The sequence below is a fragment of the Triticum urartu genome, chromosome 7A (genome assembly GCF_056163025.1).
Source record: "Triticum urartu cultivar PI428250 chromosome 7A, HENAU_Tu73, whole genome shotgun sequence".
Lineage (NCBI taxonomy): Eukaryota > Viridiplantae > Streptophyta > Magnoliopsida > Poales > Poaceae > Triticum > Triticum urartu.
In genome coordinates, this window is record NC_141879.1 from 52,168,551 (window position 1) to 52,190,280 (window position 21,730).

General features: G+C 43.3%; 1 protein-coding gene across 1 annotated transcript; it reads left to right on the forward strand.

Annotated features, from left to right (window-relative positions):
* Nucleotides 1–19,376: 19,376 nt before the first annotated feature.
* LOC147957627 (uncharacterized) lies at nucleotides 19,377–19,951 on the forward strand. Its single transcript, XM_087535402.1, has one exon. It carries the CDS (start codon nucleotides 19,495–19,497, stop codon nucleotides 19,762–19,764), a length of 270 nt encoding a protein of 89 aa, XP_087391528.1. The 5' UTR covers nucleotides 19,377–19,494; the 3' UTR covers nucleotides 19,765–19,951.
* Nucleotides 19,952–21,730: the final 1,779 nt, after the last annotated feature.

Genomic DNA, 21,730 nt, shown 5'->3' on the forward strand with positions numbered 1-21,730 from the left:
AACCGGGACTAATGCCTTAGTCCCGGTTGGTGTCACCAACCGGGACTAATGGGCTTTGAAGCATTAGTACCGGTTCATGGCATGAACCGGTACTAAAGGTCCCATTTTCAAACTCCCCCCCCCCTCCCGTGGACCGCCTTTTCAGTTTTAGAAAAAACAAAACAAAATGATGGAAATGTCAAAAAAATTAAAATAAAATAAGTTTTCCATGTGATATGTGGTCTAGTTGTTGGGAAAATTTACAAATATGAATTTCGACTTTATTTACAAAATCTCTCTGGAATTTGTAAAATGGGCATAACTTTTGCATACGAACTCAGATTAAAAAGTTTTTTATATGAAAAATCATCTACTCGAAAAGTTACATCCAATGGAGACCGCTTACGGCCTGTTTGCAAATTTATAGAATCCTCAAATTCCAAAAGGAAAAAAAGTTATGCTCAAATTTCAGTTTTTTTAAATTTTCATTAAATCTGGTCAAACTACTTATTCAAGAAGTATTAGTGTTACTAAATAATTATTCAAGAATATTAGTGTTATTAAATAATTATTTCAGTTTTTTTGAATTTTGGTCAAATCTGGTCAAACTATGGTTAAACTGTGGTCAAACAATGGTCAACTACTTATTCAAGAAATATTAGTGTTACTAAAAAATTATTGTTTTTTAGAACAATAGTTTCAAAGTCAAACAGTGAAATGTGTGACTTCATGCTCAAGCTAAACTCCTGAGGTTAATAGGATTGACATCTTACTATTGTGAGGAAAACAACGAGTGCAGACTTGGAAACGAGGGAGAATAGAACCCGGAAGTTAAGCGTGCTCAGGCTGGGGGAGTGGGAGGATGGGTGACCGTCCGGGAAGTTAGATGATTTGGAATGATGAGGGGTGATTAGAGATTAAATTGAGCAGTGATGAGGGGTGATTAAAGATTAGAGGTTAAAATAATTCAGAAATTTGAAAATAAAAAAATTTCAAAAAAAATCAGAAAATTTCCTTTAGTACCGGTTGGTGTTACCAACCGGGACTAAAGGTGGACCGGCCACGTGGAGGGCCTTTAGTCCCGGTTCTGGTTTGAACCGGGACTAAAGGGTCAGGGCATTAGTACCGACCCTTTAGTCCCGGTTCAGGAACCGGGACTAAAGGCCTTAAACCGTGGGATAGATTCTATAGTCGGTTACCCCTTGTACAATTATGTGTGTTGTAACTTAGTTTAGCCTGAAACCATGTGTGGTGTGTGTGTGCTTGGATCCATCATTGCACAATTATGTACGACATCAATATTATACAATGTGATTTTCTTAACAGTTATCTTGGGTTAAAGTGTGCCTTCCATGAAGGGACTACACACTTATAAGCTATAGTACGTTGAGGGCCTCCTATATGTATACCAACCGAATATCCATAGTCATTTATATCATGGACACAATGAATATTCAACCAAAATGTGTGAATCACAGTCTCCAATCTCTTTCTTATAAATATACCACCTCATCTTCACCACAAGATAGCAAGCTAAATTGGTATTCACATGAACAAAGGGGAAGGTGAGAAAAACACAGAGAGATTAGATGAAGAGACATTCACATGGGAGTTGGAGACATCGGATAATTAGCAAACTATCTTGTGTTGGGTACTTAGCAATGCACTCAAACAAGTTTTACATAGGTCACGTGATACGTCCCCCCAAGTGCTAATGGACTGTCAACCTAGAGGGATGCCACAACCTGACTCACACGATGATCTATCAGTCCATTTGAGCTAGAAAGTTTGCTCACGGATGATAATCACAAGTATAAACTTTCTGGCTACATCATCGACCATCTGAGTATGCAAGCAACAACTCATTCTTGAAGATGCTCTTATAGTATCGTATTCTATATCACGGCCTCAATATCAAGTGTATGTACATCATAGTAGAAACAAGCATATTGTGGGAGTTGGTAACTTGTGTTGACGTTTGATTAGCACTCATAATCATGCTAGGCAAATGTATGCGAGTCCGACAAACACCTTCTAATAAATCAAAATGTCTTTCTAGTTGTTTTCCCTAAACAATATCACATGGCTCTTGTGTCGGGCAAGTGGTATTGAACTAAAGTGACTAGGTGAGACTTGGCCTATCATGCACACCTCCCTATTCCCTGCTCCATCCTCCCTCTTCGCCCCATCAACTGAATGTGATCGTCCACGGTTGTCAAAGTTGAGACATGATGTCAACGTTTATTTAGTCTTTCCTTTGAAAATATGCCAGCATTAGGGCATCTCCAACACCGATCCTCAAATCGTTTGCTACCATTCGTATAGGGTGGGGGGGGGGGGGATTTGCGGGCATCCGGACCGTTGTTATGCCCGCGTCCGACTACCCTCCCCCACCCAAAAACTATATATCCCTCGCCCGCGCATGCATGTTTCCACAAGAAAGGGGTCATCGCCACTACAAAGCACCAGTGCCACATTCATGCCAGCACAGAGCGACGCAACCTCTCACAACGTTCAGACATTGAAGCGGCGCGCCGACCGAGAGCATCGCCCTCGTCAGTTCTATGTGCAGGTGGCTACCCCACATTCAAACAATAGCGCCCGTCTGTCCGCCTACCTTGCATTAAACATGTGTGCCGTTGACTAGAAATGGCAAGCTGACACCATCTGTTCGCCCGTCTGCCGCCCACCATTAATCACTTCGCTGGTTGAACTGCCATCCTCCGCTCCCTTTCTCCTATCTGCACCACACCTGCCATGGCATCCTCAAGCTCGAAAGCCGTATGGGACATCCTCTCCTCCGAGCAGTAATAGGAGCTTGCCGCCATTGTAGCCGGCTGGCAAGTAGGCGGGCAGAAGGATGCCAGCACTACCGCCGGCCCAATGGCAGAGGCGGCCGACGACGAGCCGATGCCACCCTCCTCGAAGATCCATGCCTGCATCACAATCGGCACGGCCCATGCCCATTACACGGAAGTGGTGTTGGCCGAGTGGGAGGCCGCATTCCGGCAGCTGTAGGCCAACTAGGAGTACAATGTCCGTCTCTCGACGAGCACCGACACACAGAGGAGCAACTCATCGCCGGCACGGGCATCACGCCGAACGTGGACTTACCCGAGAGGAGGCGCTGCTCCAGTCCTATCGCACCGCTCATGAAATCTACCATGACCGTTGGCGGTACCGCCAACGTCAGGCAGAGTTAGAAGCCGCCTACAGGGACTTTGATCAGGCGGCACATGAGGTGTTCGGCGAGAGAGAGAGGACGAGGACGAAATCGCTAGATACGCCACGGTCCCGCCCCGCTGCCACGACAACGAAGTGGGCACGTCCGTGGGCGCCGCCGGCAACAAGGAAGAGTAGCACATGGGAGGTCACAGGCGTTTGTATCCTAGGTGGGCCACCGCTCCTCCCCTCCCGTTTAAACCAAGCTTGGAGGCTTCACCCTCATCAGCCGATTAGCCGCAAGCAAGCTGTGGAGGCTGAGCTTCATTTTCCGGGGCTCATGACTGGCTGGAGATGGGGAACGGGTGCCGATAGTCATATAGACTAGGTTTAGATGAAAAGCATATGGTTTTATGTAAAAATTATCCTGGTATGAATGAATACCATCTGGTGCGTATAAATATGCATCAAATTTGTTAATGTGTATTATATTTCTTCCAAATCTAACCAGACATATGTGGATAGCTTTGGATGGTCGGCTCGGGCATCTTTGTCCGTGGACCTTTAGAGCATCTCTAGCAGATCCCGCAAAAATGTGTCGTATATAAACAGTATACATACCCCCATAAAATGAATTTGCGATACCGCAATGCATCAGACAGAACAGACTCCGTATATACCGTGAAAGTTTTTTTTTCTCTTTTTCTCCCTGCGCTTCTTCTTTCCCGGGATGCACGCATGGATGAAGTCAAACTCCGTCCAGCCAGAATGGTGCCGCTGCAGCCCGCCGCCTGCACTAGTAGAAAAATGGCCATTTGTCAAACATGGTTCTCGAACGGGGTGGGTAAAACAGATAATGCAATGCAGACTTGCTTTCACTATGATGAAAGTCTCTGATCTCCAAGACAGAACATTAACCTCTTAATTGACATTCATGATAAGAGGCTGGACTGATAAGATATTGCAATGCGGACTTGTTACAGAATTCTTTAATAAATGAGATGTTTTTTCATGTTGCTACCTTGTGGATACGTTTAATGACATGTTTTGAGTGTTTGACTATATCTAAACAGGATATTTAGGGTCATCGAAATGACATAGTTTAACAGAAAGTGGGTGTGCCAACTACCAGGATTATAAGCTCTTTCAGCTTTGTATTGCTATTAATTTTACATAATGCATGGTGGTTTTACAGATTTATGTTCTTCCCAGACAATACTTATATTCAATAAATCTACAATAAATGTTTGGTAATTAATTGTGTAAATTAATCTAGTTCCTTTTTGTATTTTTAATTTCTCACAAACTAAATCGATTCAGCCACAAAGCATAGACACACAACTACACAAGACAGTAGCAATATTTCTAGTGAACTGTCCCAGAGGTCTGACGAATATCAGCTTGGCACTTGTAGTGAAATACTTTAGCGGGAACTTATTTCTAGTGAACTATTTCAGTGGGAACTTATTTATAAAAACGGCAAGCTCAGTTTCTTCATGCCTAGTAGAAGTCACATAGTTAGTACGAAATTTTAATCAATGGCTGTTACAATTTTGATTATGTATCTTCTATTTTATCTTACCACAAGTTTGCTGCATGTAGCTATGCTATTGCATCTCGGAAATCCTACAGCCATATCCTCCAGTTCGCTGTATGTCTGGGTCAGCTCCACGGATGCTTGGTCTACTTCATTATGGCCTACTTGGATGGCTTCAACTTCTGGGCCAGTTCATTCTACTTCTGGGCATATTTCATCGGCGCAAACAGTTCATGGGTTGTGATACCAACGGTGATCGCCACAAGGAGCTGGAAGAAGATCTGCGCAGCCATTCATCAAAGCGAAAGGTGAAGACTAAGTAAAGCCTGCCATAGTCAGGGTTTGATTGCAACCAGGACACTGCACTATGGAAAATATTGTTTGTTTGCCACACTGAAATTGTTGTTTTATTACTATAAATCTGCTTGCACGACATTGTCTCAAACAACTATGTAATACTTGATGGTGTTTTTCCCTATCAAGGAGGTTGCTACTTGTTTGCATTAAATGAAAAGGTTGTGCGACAATGAAAGCCCTTCCTATGCAATATAATCTCTGTTTTAGTCTTTCTACTCAACTCAATAACCTTTCTTTTGCTTTCAGCAAACAGAATTTTGAAGCCAATTCTAGTGTGATGAATGATAATACTTGTGAAGGTGATGACTACCTTGGTTATTTTGTATATACTGTTTCTATTTCTCCCGTGAACCTTGTGCCTTTTTTTTCTTCTTGTTATTCGGTTCTCTGATTTAGCAATTCCTGTTATTCAGGTTGGACACCACCCTTGATGTGATAACAAGTTGAAATACCAAAAATCGTATCTATGGTTAGTTCAAAACGAGAGTTTTGTTTGGGAAAGCAGGAAAAGCCAAGTCGGAGCCCATGGAACGGCACGAGCTGCTGATGCCGACCAATGACGACAACACCACTATGTGCCTCCTGCGCTGGAGACAAAATATACAGACCCAACTAAGAAAAGCGTAACATTTCGCAACACTTGCTACAAATGGATGAAGAGAACCGTCGGTGCAGTCTTACAAATCCACTGGTGCAGAGTACAGAATTAACAGGGAATTGTTTCATATAGAACATTTGGATCCTTCAACATAGCTTAGATTCTCATCGCTTGGTTAATCTCTCGTGAATTCCGCTAACTAACCAGAGGACTGAGACAGACATAACACATCTCAAGTTCTTTTTTTGCCTTGGCTTTTTAATAAAAGTTGGGGCAGGGGGGTAACCCTTCTCATTTAAAAAAATATTTCTTTTTTGCACTAATGGCCAAACGCTTTGTTGTAGACAATTTTTAGTGCGGATTGACCATTTTCTAGTGATTGCATAGAACGACATGAGTCGTCAATGCTAACAAGTGTGTGCCTTATATACTGATGCAGGTCTTAGCAAAGGTTCAAGCCAGGTTTGATGGGAACACAAACAAACATTTAATGATATTACCAAGTTGCCAGGTTCAAGCCAGGTTTGATGAGAAAATACACTTGCATTTTACTCTATCTCTGCCACAGCCCACTTACATTTTACTCTATATATCTCTTTTCCTGCATGTAATGATACTACCAAGTTGGAAAGTAAGTCACGTTAAAGTCAGTTGATTTATGATGAGAAAATACACTTGCATTTTGCTACAAAAAAAATCTTTTTTTCTTCCATCCACATTCGATTTTGTTGAACATTTTCGTTTTATGATGGAACCGGTGCCCTTGTTTGCTGGAACCAGCTGGTGGATGTGCTACATCCGGTGTCGATCGAGGGATGCTACAACCAACAAACTTTTTTTGCTGGAGTTCGTTGTTGATTTTTGTTTCCTGCAACTGACGTTTGGTTTTGCTACCACCGGTGACTTCATTTGCTACTGCCAGCGACGACATGTTTTTGCTAAATAATTCTTGTAGATGACATAACTTTGACGGTGGGCGACAATGTTCCTTTTGTTGAAATCGACGCAGCTTTTTGCATCCTCCGGCGACAGTTTTTGCAACCACCATATGTTGACATGATCGGCTCCCTTCTTAATTTTTTGCTACAATCACGCCGTTTTTGTTTTACTGCTACCGGCAACCACAAAACCTTTTGCTACGATGTCGACCGCTTGTGGTACCGGCAAATATTTTTTGCTGGAACTGGCACATTTATTTACTATGATCAGCCGACATTTTTGTGACAACCGGCAACCCGAGGGTAGTTTTTTGCAAACTCATCGTCAGAAGTGCGGCGACCGGCGATCATGGCCGCCGGAGCTTTGGCCATCACCACCTGAGTTGCGACTGTCGTCACGCGGAGCTGCAGTCACGGGGACATGCTACTGCATGCGCGAAGCCGGTGAGAAATACAACAGATGAGCGCAGCGTTGACAGCGACCGGCGGCGAGGGGATGAGACCTGGCGGGCGATGACCGGCGGCGAGGGGATAAGATGCGGCGGGCGGTGCTTTGAGGCCGGGCCGCATGCTCATCCATGGCGGTGCGATGGATTGCTTTCTTACAAAAGAAGGCACACATGGGAGAAGAAAGGAGATCACACGGCTACATATCGCTACATCTTACGCTGCTGGCGGGTCGCTGCGTATCACTCCCCTTTCTTTTATGGGCTGGCCATTTATCGCTTTATTCTCCACCAATTTTTGGAACGTTCTAGAACCTTCCCTGAACCAGTTTTATTTGTTTTCCTTCCATTCTTTATTTATTTTTCCTTTTTTCGTTTTTTCTTTTTATCTTTCTTTTATTTTTCTTTTTTCTTTTTTATCTTTCCTTTTTATTTTTTTTAACTATTTTCTTTTTTATTTTTTTTCTATTACTTTAATATATTTACAAACATCTTCTCAAATTCATAAATTATTTTTGAAATAGGCAGTCTTTCAAATATTAAACATTTTATTTCAATTGTGAACATTTCTTAAATTCTTGAACATTTTTTTTACAAATACCTGAACAATTTTCGAATTCGTTATATGTGAAATTGCGTACGTTTTTAGAAAATCCTGAACTATTGTTTTGAACTAGAAAACATTTTTAAAAATTTGGGAACAAATTTCAAATTTTGAGAACAAATTTCCAATTTTGAAAACAATTTTTGAAACTCAAGAACATTTTTTGTGTTCATTAATTGTTTTGAATAAACGAACATATTTTGAATAATTTATAAAATTTCAGAACATCTATAAAATAAGTGAAACACTTTTTGAGTATTTTGAACATTTTCTGAAAATTCGTGAACAAGTTTTTGAGTACACAAACATATTTTTTCAAATCACAAACAATTTTTTTCCATGAGATTTTATCATTTTCCGAACATCTTTCAAATCATGGACTGTTTTTTAAATTCATAAATATTTTTTACAGAATTCACAACTAGTTTTCAAATCAATAATCTTTAAAAAAATGAAAAACTGAAAACTGAAAAAGGAATTAGTAGAGGTCCCCTAAAAAAGGCATAGGGAATACATATCTCTCGCGCTTCAGGGAGATTAGAGACCAATTGTGTTGATGAGAAGTTCTTATTATTTTATGGAATGTCAAAAAAACTCTCCTTATTTTTGAACGGACCATGATTACATGCACCAGCACTATTCTACAAGCTGTCTTGTGTTTTCTCAAGGGCAGCGTTTCTACGCGGTGAAGCTGTTAGCATGGATGCTCATCCCGTCTTGATTCAGTGGTCACAGCTACCAGCGGGGATCATATGATGTCGTGTTCACCTGGATCAACCACTACCGATCCAACTAGTCGGTAGATTGTCACCCGATACAGCAGCTCGATCTGCTGTTTATAGCGTTGCCAACAAGATTTCTTGTGGTGAACTGATGCTTGAGGAACATGTAAGAAGTCATGCCTCAAATGTTTCTACCGAGTCTTAGTCTCTTTTCAAGATCTCATTAGCAACGTAAGGTCTGATTTGCACATCATGTCACGATAAACTTCCCAATGTCTTCCATGCCTACAAGTAATCAAATACTTGCTAGGAAGTGAATGCGAGATGCGATTTTTGTCTCACGATGACAGGATAGACCAACAGCTGGGGAAGAGGAACTTGGTATTTATATATTGGAAAACGGATCGAGGATCTTGAGCCATCATGAAGCAATAAGCAAGTCAGATGACAAGGACTCTGTCAACAAATATACAAGGCCATTCGGTTGGCCATAAAGCAAACTAAATCAAGTAATCATGTGAATGTTTAACACGAGTACTTCACACGCACAATAACAACCATGCAAGTAGATGAATACAAGAAATAAACGCAGAACACACTTTCTCTTTCTCTCGCCTCCGTGGCGCCGCTAACCCCGCCTGGCCTCCTCCCCCTCACCCCGCGCCGTCCCCATAGGAACCCGCCGGTGGCGCCTGGGCAGGCTCTCGGTGCAGTGGCGTCATGGAGCTTCGCTGGGATGCGCTGCTCATCCACTCCTACTGCTCTGCGTGGAGTCGACCGCAGAGGTGTTTGTTTCATGCAGCGCAGAGGTGCACATGGCGACACAACACAATGGGCAACGCGAAGCTCGGTCCGGACGTCGTCGTCCGAAACTAGTGTCAGGATGTCCTGCTGTGCTATTGGTGGTCGTCTCAGATGCGCTTTGGCAGTGGCTGTGGGAGACGAGGTTGGAGCATGGATGGTGGCCAGATTCACCTATGGTGACAACGTGACTGTCTATGGCTATTTGTCAAGTTGGCGCATGACGCATTGGTTGCGGCACGGGTGGGGTGGTGCAGTGGTGGGTAGCCTTGGACCTCGTTCTTTAGGCATGGTGGCATCCTCTAACGTTGTGTGTGCTTGTAGTTGCAGCGTGGTGGATGCAGTGGTGGTTGCATGTCGGCGATCTTGTCTCTTTGATCTCCCAGCCATGGTCTGCCACTGTTTGTGGTCCTCGCTGACAATGGTTGGGCCCCTTCCATAGGGCTCGATGAGCTGGAGGTTCAAAGGGATTGGTTACTGGGCATGATGGCACGGTGGCGCCTTTTCTGAGTCGTCTCGGAAGGTTGTGGTTTGTCGTTTCTTGGATTGATGTGGCCGGATCCTTTCTCAGGTTTCTTCGTGGGTGCTTATTGGGTGAAAGCTATATAACTATATTGATCGACGATGGTTTATACTGGCTGCGACAGAGCCTGTGGGCGTTGCGTTTGCTTCTTGAAGCTGTCTCCGAAGAGGTTGTTCACTTCTCTCCAGGTTGTAGGCGAGTACAAGCTGCGGTGTGCCGGTTGTGTCTTTATTGTTTTCTTTTTCTTTTTTGTGTCGTGGTCGGAGTTTCCGTTTGATCGTTTCCAAATCAGGAAAGCATGTGTGCGATTTTCGGTAAAGTTTTCCTTATAAACCGGATCAACTATATTCTTCTTTCTGAAATTGAATGAGCACCTATACCCTCTTGTCGAGGTTCCCTCAAAAACAAGAAAAAGGAAAAAAGCACCAAAGTCTCACATGACTTCACCAAATGTAGGGAACACTATTTGCATTTATAAGGTTCCTGCTAATCTCTTAATAAAAATTGAACATCAGCTATAACAAAGAATTGCCAATGGACAACAGAATTTCAATAACAAATCTCTTAATATTATTTTACCCTAAAAGTTTTCTCACTTGTCCAACTATTTTTCGGTTGCCTAGCAACGAACATTTGTAATTTGCACGGATCAAGTAGATGCTTTTTGTTGGAATTAATCCCGACGTGAACTAGGTACATGTGCGTATGCGAGTCCAACTATGGCAAGAAGTCATGACCGTGTAGTAGTACAAGTCGTGACCGAGTAGTATTGCTATAGCTGATCCTAGCGTGTATATATATGTAGCCTGCACCCCTTGTAACTTGTATCATCGAAAGCAATAAAGAAAACCAACAGGTACGATACGTACCTGCGGCCATCAATCCAGCGAGTTCTCGCGTGCGTTCGTGTGTGTCCAGCTGGTCAACTCGATCAAGTAACATCGATCAGCCTGCTGTTGTGTACGTGCGTGAGTTGTACTGTTCTGGCCGGTGCACGTACGTGCGGCGTACGTAGCTATTTTTGCTAGCTTTGATCAATCGGGAATCCAGTGCTTTACTTCGTCGTTCGTCGTCGGTCGTCGCCGTCGTCAGAAAGTACTTGGCATCTGGTCTGGGCCAACAATTTTTGTACGAGGAGACCAATCGAGTAAATTAACGATCATGTGTCTGTTGCTTCTTTTCATGAATTATTACTTTAGAAAACTGATAAAAATGTTTGAATCAGCTTATGATGATTGTGAATCGGTACTGTTAATTATGAGCAAACCAATGATAGTAAGACATTTTGTGACCATTTCGTGCAACGAAATATAACTTTTTAAATACAAACCATCATAAAATTTTAGGGTTGGGACCCTAGCTAACAGACACTCCCGGCTATCTTTGTAAATATCGGTGATATATTTATTACCTATTCTACCATCGTCATGATATTTTGGTCATAAATAGACATATTTCTTATAGCGTCTGCATTTTTCACCAATAGACACATAGCTGAAAAATGCAAAGGCGGAGAGCAAGTAAAGTAGTGAACTTTAACTGGACTTCCACAAACTCCTATATGTCTAATTGAGGGATTTTGACTTGATGAGCAAAGTTAATTGATGTGTTAGAAACATGCACGATTAGTAGTAACTATCAAAGACCACACAATCCTCTCAATTTTTTTCTCACGAGCAAATGAAACTGACGAGGGCTTGCAAGCAAGCTCATGTGGCAACCGTCAACCGTGCAGGCATGCAGTATTAGCTCGTTGTGGCGCAGATTAGTGCATGTGATGTGCGTGATGCCGCCCTGCTCCTCCACAGAATGATCTCCACGGTGGGCAACAACTAGTGTTGGGCTAGCCACCCTTCTTGTGTTGGGCTAGGCCCGCTTACTCTTCTAGCCCAAGCGGCTTCTCTGTGTATGTGAGTCAGGGCTGTCACTTCGTAACTGAAGACGATCGAGCTAGCTTTGCAAGATGAACCTCACTGCTCTGTATGCAACAGGTTGGGCATGCGCCAACAATGCGTACACGTCTCTACCTGCGGCTTGACAACAACGAGATGAATGGCTAGCGACTACTCCACCCATATAAAAAATGCACTAATGTGGCTATTTGAGGTGCCACAACAGAAGGACTCATGGATCCAGTGGCCAAGCAGGTGTGCCTGATGAAACCATCAAGACGGTTCTCAGTACTTGAGCTTGGCTTGGTGTCATCAAAAAATTTCCCAATACCTTCCATCTCCATGAGTAGTTTTCAAGCCACCAAAATAATGACAAAACACATGGTAGTGGATCACATGGTTAGCGGCAAACGAGGAGGAGGAAGGTATATATGGACGTCTTCCATCATATGGTACTCCAGGTCTCTCGGTGAGCAGGCTCCGCTCTATATGTGAAATAAAATGGTGGAACTGATGGTCTGATGGTAGGTAGCCTTAAACTGGGTTATGAACTGATGATCTGATGGATCACATGGTTAGCGGCAAACGAGGAGGAGGAAGTTTTATCCTTTTGGGGAAAAATCGATAAGTTGTGGTTATGTTTTGTAGCGAAATAAATTATGGTTATATGAAACCGGAACCACGGTAGTTATGAAATTTATTCTTTTGACATAAAAGATATTTATACTAAAATCGTCCTTTGAGCTGAAAGTAGAAAAAAAGCATCATTTGATCAACTTAACGTGCGCCATATATGGCACATATGTTTTTTTAGTGGATTATGGTACATATGGAATTTTCTTTCTTCTGGCAGACCGCGGAATATAGGTGCATGTCTGATATCTCTGGATCAGGTTCTTCTCCTGGTAAGCAAGTCCGTTCAATCAAAATCAGGATTAGGTTCTTCGGGGATTAGTAGAGAGCTATTGTGACGATGACCCATTTTCACTCTGCTTGCTGTTTAGCGGCCCATTTTCCTTCATCCACCAGCGGATGCGTCTACATCTCGCTTATTGCAAGACGGACAAAAGGGTCAGTAGTGGGCCCACCGATTAATTGTTAAATGGTTTGTTACATTCTTTATTTATTTTTACTTTATTTTCCAAAGATTACTTTACATAAATTTTAGAGAAACTTTTACTGCCCATTAAAAATAAAGAAAAGTATACTTTTCATCCCTTAATTCTTGACGAAGTCTAGATTTGGTCCCTCAACTTCAAAACCGGACAACTTGCGCCCTTAACTACTGAAACCGGCCAAGATTCAACCCTGGTCACGGTTTTGACCGGTTTTGGTGCTGTCCCAACCCGGTTTTGACCATGCCGATTCAAATTCGCATACCTTTTCCAAGTCCGTTTAATGTTTTCAAATTCGGGTATTTTTTTCAAATACGTGAACTTTTTAAAAATTTGTGTACTTTTCCAAATCTGCGTACTTTTTCCAAGTTCACGTACTTTTTTTTAAATCCACGTACTTCTTTAAAGTTCCTGTGGTTTTTTTAAAATTCATGTAATTTTTAAAAATTGACATACTTATTCCTATTCACGTATATTTTTTTGGGTTTGAAAATTTTATGTGAAATTGAAAACGTATGCGGATTTGAATATCTTCGCGAATTAGAAAAAAATGTGTGGATTTGAAAATTTATGTCAACTTGAAACAAGTATGTGAATTTCAAACAAAGTTCATGGATTGGAAAGGAACACGGATTTGAAAAAAATACACGAACTTTAAAAAGTATGCGGATTTGAAACAAGTACGCGAATTTTAAAAACAGATGGATTTGAAAAAAAAATACTTGGATTCGATAAAATTACACGAAGTTGAAAAAATACACTGATTTGAGAAAATTACGCAAATTAAAAAAAATCATGGATTTGGAAAAGTACACAAATTTCAAAATAGTTCACAGATTTGAAAAAGGTATGTTTATTTTTGAAAAAATTGCACGACCTTGAAAAACTATGTGGATTTGAAAAGAGTATGTGAATTTTAAAAAGTTCACGGATATGAAAAAATTACACGAATTTTAGTCGGCACCGGTCAAAACCGGGGTCAGTCAGCACCAAAACCGGTCAAAATCGAGACCAGGGACAAACCTTATCCAGTTTCGTTAGTTGGGGGTGCAAGTTGTCCGGTTTCGGAGTTGAGGGACCAAATTTAGACTTCACCAAGAGTTGAGGGACGAAAAGTATACTTTTCTCTTAAAAATATAATCATGAAATGTAAAAGCATTGTTCAAGCAATTTCAAAACTATTCATAGTATTGAAAAAAATACATCGTGTCATTCAAAATTGTTCAACTTTTAAATATGTTCATGACATTTCTTAAAATTGTTCATTAAAATGTTAAAATTTGATTGCAAAGTCCGTAAAAAAATCTATTACCATCAAAATATGCATTTTGGAAAAATTCGAGATTTCCCGGCCCCTACTGAAAAACATTTTCTTCTGGTACAGAGTGATAGGTGCTCAAATGCATTTCTTAAAATTGTATATTAAAATAGTTTATACTAGTTACGGAAAAACCAAATAATAAGATTCTTTTTATTTTACTTATATGCAAAATGAGGGTACCGACGTGGCATCGAACCCGGGTGGACACGACGCATGTGCGGTGGGTAGGCAAGGAAGTCAGCGTGTTCGTGGATACCTCGGTGGAACATGGCACAAGATGACGCGTATAAACACGGTTATTCTTAACCACTCGTGCGAGACATTGTGAACATCTCACACTGTTGGTTATGGTAAACCATGTGCGGCACTTCCACATGATGCACTGCAAAGAATTGTGTGGCTGTTTCCCTTCATCCCACACAATTGTTTAATTTAATTGTGAACCCACTAGAGCACGGAGCCAGATCCCCTGACGTACGGCCCCCTGCCGTTGGGCCGCTAACGGGTGGGTCCGGGCCCACATGTTAGTGTGTGGGCCGTACGTCAGACGAGCTGCGTCCCTAGAGCACATATATCTTCCCATATAATCAAGTGTGCTGTCATCAGTGGCGGAGCCAGGATTCGAGTATAGGGGGGGAGGGGGTACGTATATTGATCTAATCTCATTGGTAATTACTCGTCGCTCCTGCTAAAATTGTCGATCGTTGGGGGGGGAGGCCCCTGCTCGTCTGCCCCTGGCTGTCACAATTTATCACACACGGGTTGGTTTTAGCAAAGCGTGTGCAGTGTTTTCCTTCATCGAGCAGAACTCATTTATCTCAACTGTGTGCCAAATAATGCTCACAATTCTCCCAGAAAAATCATGTTAGTTGTCATTACTTAACGCCCGTGGGTTTGTCAAAGGAAGTGTTTGCCTGGTCTCGCAGACTGTTCGCTTTTCTTAATCGTGCACAATGGGTTAGCCATGGCACACATTTTGCATTCCGGCAGACGCTGGCAATCACGTCTGCCGTCGACCCCACCTTGAGGTCAAAGTACTCCACGTCCTGCCGGAGCACCGCTGCCAGGTAGCGTGCACGCATCCGCGACGCCTGCCGCTCCGCCGTCCGTGACCAGCAATACCCCTCTGCCGTGCACACACATCACATTCACATGTATAGTATAGTTACTGATTTTGCTCCGCCAGCATCCAAATAAAATGAAATATTCTCAGTCTCACACTCACACTCCGTCACTCACCTAGGAACGCCATGATCCAGCTGCCCAGCGCCAAGAAGACAAGGTTCCTCGCGTTCTGTTAGTTGCTCGTCAAAGCTGCTACGGTTTAACAATGGGCACAGGTGTGTAGAATTTGTTGATGCGTACCTCGTCCATCTTGGAGCTCAACTCCTGGAGGTGGTCGGGGCCGCTGCTGCCGAGGTCGTTGATGATGAAGCCGGTGATGAGCAGCTTCACAGGTGTCGAGAAGCCATCGCCGATGGCACCCACCAGGCCCAGTGCCATCAGCACCATGTCCACGGCATCCGCGTGCATGAACACTGACATGACCGCCGCCTTCTTGGCTTGCTTTCTTTCTTTCTGTTGATCGAGCCGTAACAGAGTTAATTTACTCGATAGTTAGTACATCAAGAGCCGTCCAAATTTTAAACTCGAAGGTTTGCTGAATGATTGCAAGAGCACATTAGTTAGTAGTTAGTACAAATTAAGCAGTCCACCTAACGACTTGCTGTCCGTATATATATAGTCTTTCTATCCCAGCTAGTCTTGAAGACTTGCAGTCCGCATATAAATACTACGAGTGGGGAGCTAGCCCTGAAGACTTGAGCTAAGCAAGAGGTCTTTTCTATTACTCTAGTAGCCGTAATAAATTTGAACTATTATTGGTGTTTCTATACTACGACTGAGTAGTGATCGCTGTGAGGGGCACTAGGTGACTTAATTTTACTGTTTTTAATGTCATTCATTTTGCCAGTATACCGATAGTAACTGCAAGGCCAGTGGTTCAGCTTGGATGCCATCTCCTAAGAAAACAGAAAGAAACCCTAATGCTTTCCTGGCTCCATCCACAAGCGGCAGCCGGCCAACCTGCCGCTTTCCATCCATGTTATCCGGCAAGCTCCAACCAGATGATGATGCCCACACGAGGTAGTGCCTGTCCAAGGCTATGTGATTTGGACTCCCAATCAAGATTCGCAGGCAGCGAGGCAAAACCACATACAGCCATCTCCATATGATGCAACAGCGAAAGGATCCGAGGAAGAAAATTGAATGTCATCCAGAGATTATTTGAGTATGATGTGCAGATGCGGTGAATAGAATGCATGGCTAACATACCTCCAGTCTCATGCTCTGTGGCTGCGATGTCCTTGTATGCCCGCTAACTATGGAAACATGCTTGGACACTAAAACGTTGATCACGAGACACTATGCTTGGGCCTCTTGTGATCAAAGCTTCAATTGATGTCTCTATTTTTTATGCAATATAGAACCATCAATGTAATTTCTAGATGTCAATGATTTTGCAACAGCTGATGTATTTATTTTTTCTAGGGAAGTTAGCTTTTGCGTTGTTTGGATGTCGTCAAGGCACCATACTATTAATAGGAATTCATTCTCTCATGGGGATTCGTTTGCATTAAACTGTTTTATTAGTTTATTTGCATTATATTATTATTTGTATGATACAAGGGTCACGATTGTGTATCATATTTTGTTCTGTTAATTGCATGATAAGAAGGGCCAGGTATTCCTTCTGCTGCATGAACTGAAAGCTCAAAACAGTGGTGTGCAGGCTGCTTTTTATCTGGAGTGTTAGCCTGTTAGAGGATGTGTGATATTGTTGCCCTCTAGCAACTACAAAAGTTCTTCAGCAGGTGTGTCAGTTTCCTGTTCCAACGCTTGTAGAATATGAGCAGACTTTCCAAGATTGGATCTATGTTGTCTGCTCCATGGTTCTCTAGAGTACTAACAAATATCTGGAGCTCTAAGACTATCTAGTGGCTGGTTTCTGTCAATGTGTTGTTGGATACGACCTGCATGTTCGGTGTTGCTGCAATGTGCGAATAAGGTCTCTGTCTAACTGTGTTGGAAGAGCCAGTACTCTAGCAGCTGCTGCTTTTTCATACATAAACTTTTGCATGCGGAGTGAGTAGTATGTTTACATAGTTCTTGTTGGTTTCTATACACAAATATCAGTTTGATACTCCCTCGTTTCACTTAACTTTATGGTGTGTGCAAGTTTTTTGCCCATATTCTGAATTATAGTGCCCACTTACTTGTTTGGACAAAAATAGCCGTGTGGCTGGACATGGGCGTGAAACAACCTCCTCTGCATGCGGGAGTGTGTGTGGCTGAGACGCTTTGCACATGGATCTGGACAGAGTTGGTGGAGGGGTATAATGATCCAAAGGACATGCGCCAGCGCATGCATTGGTATTGCAGCTCAACAAAGTGCGCACTAGAATTTGGAACGAAGGGAGTATAACAATTTCGACCTCCAAGAAAACAACTCATGTGGCAATCCTCCTGCAGAAAAAGAGCGTGATCTCTTTTAACTAGAGAAACACAATTATCACACATATTCCTGTATTCATCCACGGAAGAGGTTTATTGTACTGAATAGAAGTGTTTTTCCTAACCTCTAGTATAGGCCATCTAGCACATAGAAGTTAATGTATATATATGAACAAGTAGCACCGAAAATGCATTTGGTAAATACCAACAGACCTCAATGCAAATTACACATAAAATTAGAAAGGAGATTGAAAAATTATGAAGCCTAGAAAAATAAGTTTAATCCTTGTTGTTTTTTGACTTATTCTTTTTTGAAAAAAAAAGTCTTAGTTGGATTGTGGATGATGTTGGCTGGTCGGGTCACCGGTCTGTGGAAGGTCGACGGGAGGCTAGAGCACAACGTCGCCACGTCAGGCCTCAGTTGTTGTCTGTGGTTGGTTGATTGAGGGCCAAGTAGCGTCTTGCATCTATCTTGCTATAAATCATCATCCATCCATCTACCTGATCAATACAAACTTGACAGAGACGAGCATGTTCGACAAGTCGCATAAAAAGAAAAACTCCTCCTACATGTCGGCGCCCCCCCCCCCTCTCCTCATGTGCACCACGGAAGAAGATATCGATGGAGCTCCAACCAGTGTCATGTAGGTGGTTGGTAGTGCTGTTGGGTGGGGCCCGGTGCATATGGTATGACAGAGCAGGGGCACAGGTAAAATGGGGTGGTCGGTGGCATGCTAGGGTCCGACAAGATGTCACATGCAAAAATTATGCACCCTGGCGCACAACAATTAACATAACACGGGAAACATTCGACCCTAGTGCATGTGCACTGAGGACCCTCCATGCAGCTCCACCCCTGTAAATTAACTCCCCAACGACGGCTCTTCGGATCAGAGCCGTTCCATGGACTTTGCATCATTTTCTCTGAACGACTGATCCATAGGACGACTAGCGGGCCCCGGCCAAAAGGGACTCGCGATCGCGATCTAGTGTCGTGACCGGATCCCTCCTTCGCTGCCACCTCATCCCAACGCCGCTTCCTCCCCTGCTGCACCTTCCTCCCCTCGCCGCCGCCTGAGGCGCCCTCTGGCAAAGTCTAGATGGCTCCGAGGAAGGCGGTAGCGGGGCCCTTCTAAGGCTGCCCGGTGTTGGTACGACGGCTGCGATCCATGGATCAGGGACGGCGGTCCTTTGGTGAGGCTTGCCCATTCGGTGACACATAGACCAGTTGGTGCTCTCAGCTTGTCAGGCGGATGGCTTCTTGAGGCCAGCGGATTAGATGAAGTCCGTTGAGACGGTCATTTAGTAGGTGTGTCAACTTGGTTTTCCTAGAAGGTGGCCTTGGGTTGATCTATTTATTTATTTTGTCACTCTGTTGAGTAATAATTTAATAAAGATGACTGCATGCATCAGTTTTTATGCAGAGTTCAAGGTAACCTTTTTTTATAAAAAAGACAAGCCTATGCATGTAGCTCCCACTTGCGCAGGGTTTAGAGATTGGACACTAACGGATTCCGTGACACCTACCCCCTTGGAGGTTGAAGTCCGAATCTTGTATCACCACAAAATTCAAAGCCGAGACAATATGATTTGACCGAAAAGTCAGTATACATCAGCAAAGGAATATCTAATCCAACGGTGATGTGCTTCTCAACCTCACGTCACGCTACGGATCGGATGAGGTCAAACCCGGGTGTCCTGGTCCGCACGCGCAGGCATGGAGACAGAGTAGACTCCATCTAATCCAACCCCACACGGCACGGTCGCAATCCTCTAGACTCCGGCTCGTGCGTACTCTGCTTCCGCGTGCCCTCCGAATTCCAACCGGAGACCGGCACGCACGGGGTGACCCTATAAAATCCCCACCCCCACGTCTAGCTCGATCACTAAGCAAACAAGAATCTCCTCATTCGCTCGAGGAGCAGCAGCAGCAAGGAATCCTTCTTTCCAGACTGCCTGATTCAAGCATCCGTCAGTAGAGGATCCATGGCTATGGAGAGGTTCTTCACGGCGCTCGTCTTCTGCGAGGCACCGCTGGACGGCTACGGCACGTCGGTGCTCACCGCCGGCAGCACCGACACGGTCAAAAGGCTGGTCTCAGGTGGTGGTGACGCGACGAAGCCGTTGGTGGCTATCAAGCCGGACGCTGAGAAGGGGCAGGGTTTCTTCACTGGCAAGCAGATGGCGCAGCGGCGTGCTGGGTTCGAGCTCGCGTTCGACGGCCTCAATTGCTTTGACACCGTCGTCATGCACTGAGCATGTCATTGTCATGTCGCTTTCTTGATTTTACTCTGTATAGAACTTGGATCAGTTAGAATGTTTGAGACGTTGGTGGGGTTGTGATGTTTCGTTCATTCTAGTCTAGTATTTGACCGGTGCACAATCTTGTTTACAAACGAAAGGAATTTAAAGGGGACATCTCCTAGTATCATTTTATGTCTTCGATTCCATGTCATGTAGATCATTCAGTCAGACTACTGTTTGACTATCTGTGGCACGCGCTTGTTGTACAATTAAGAGGTGTGGCTGGTAATACGACGTCGAAAATTTCCCTCCGGCTCTGCTTTCCTGTGCATGTACCATCTCTTCCTGAAAAGTAGTAAGAATATAAGAGGAAGATAATGACACTGAGGAGAGAACAAAACTAGTCTCTGCGTGTGTGTAGAATTGAAGTAGGAGTTGGACCTTACAGGCCAAGCTTGCCATTTGGCAAAAGAATAGCCCAACTTTGCTTAGCAATGCTTGACAGAAACAGAGCGAGCGTACATTAGAGATATATCGATCATGATTTCAGATATCACTGTCTGTTAGATAGTTCCTTACAGTGAGAATGTGTTCGAGTGCTAAACGTAAGCAACCCCCTTCTGGATCCCTAGAAGAAAAGGGGAGCAAACCATACAATAATTGCATTTCGATCTTAGCAGTCATGTTATCAGGTGTTGCCAAAAAGGTTCCCGATACCTTCCATTTCTTGCAGTAATTTATCAGAATATGTTGTGACATGGTAAATATGTATTGTACGTACATACTAAATTAACTTCAGATTTTTTTTAATAACTTGTAGAGTGTGGTTTCATCAATTGGTTCAATGGTAACACCATAAAGATGGTTGCATTGGATACGTCCTTCTATTAAGGTAGTGGACTTCTGAAAGGTAAGCACACAGACACTCATATTTCTTTCAAAAGGAAGCTTGCCCTCAGCCTCTGCGTCAAAAAAATGCATACAACAAAATTTATTACGAGGTTTTTGGTTATTTATAGAAAAAAAATAAAGGAATGTACGTCCAGCCAAAGCATCGACAAATATAGATTACAGGGAATGCTCATGTGTTACCAATCCTATTACATGAGGCAATACAAATTATGAAGCAAGAGGGTTCCTGAAAAGGACTTAAGAGCATCTACAACAAGGCCGATATGCCGATAAACTAGCCGATTTACCCCTTATCATGGGTCAACCGATAAGTTCTCGATAAGTGATGTCCCCAGCATTGCTATAAACTTTGTTAAAGTTTACAAAATTAGACTTTGGCCAAAGCCAATATGCGGAGTAAATAAAAATGAAGGGTTATATTATAGACTCCATCTAACCTCCAGACTCCGGCGACCGGGCACGCAGAGGGCGACCATTAAAATTCTCACCCCCGACGTCCAGCTCGATGAGCAAACAAACAAGAATTTCGTTCGACGAGCAGCAGCAAGAAATCCGTCCTGACAGACTGCCTGATCAAATCTCATCTTCATCATAGAATACATGGCCATGGAGAGGTTCTTCAGGGTCAAAAGGCTGGTCTCAGGTGGCGACGACGCGACGAAGCAGGCGGTGGCTACCAAGCCATACGCTGAGAAGGAGAAGGGCTGTTTCTCCGGCAAGCCGATGGCGGAAAGGCGCGCTGGTTTCGAGCTTGCCTTCGACGGTCTCGATTGCCTTGACACCGTCGTGATGCACTAAGCATGTCGTATTCACGATTTTGATCTGTATAAAACTCGGATCAATTAGAAATAAGAATGCTTGACGCAGGCGTAGGCTTTTGATGTTTTTTTGTTCATTCGATTGTACTACTATTAGACATATGGCGTTGAAGATCTTCTTCCAGGTCTGCTTCCGTCAGCCTCTGCCTCAAAAGTACAAGAGTAAGAGAATAGTAGCTACTAGGAGAGAACAAAATTAGGGCCTCTGTACGTGTGCCAAACTTGCCATTTGGCAAAACAATAGCCCG

Coding starts and splice junctions, on each gene's coding strand:
- LOC147957627 (XM_087535402.1), top strand. CDS start 19,495: ATGGCTATGGAGAGGTTCTTCACGGCGCTCGTCTTCTGCGAGGCACCG.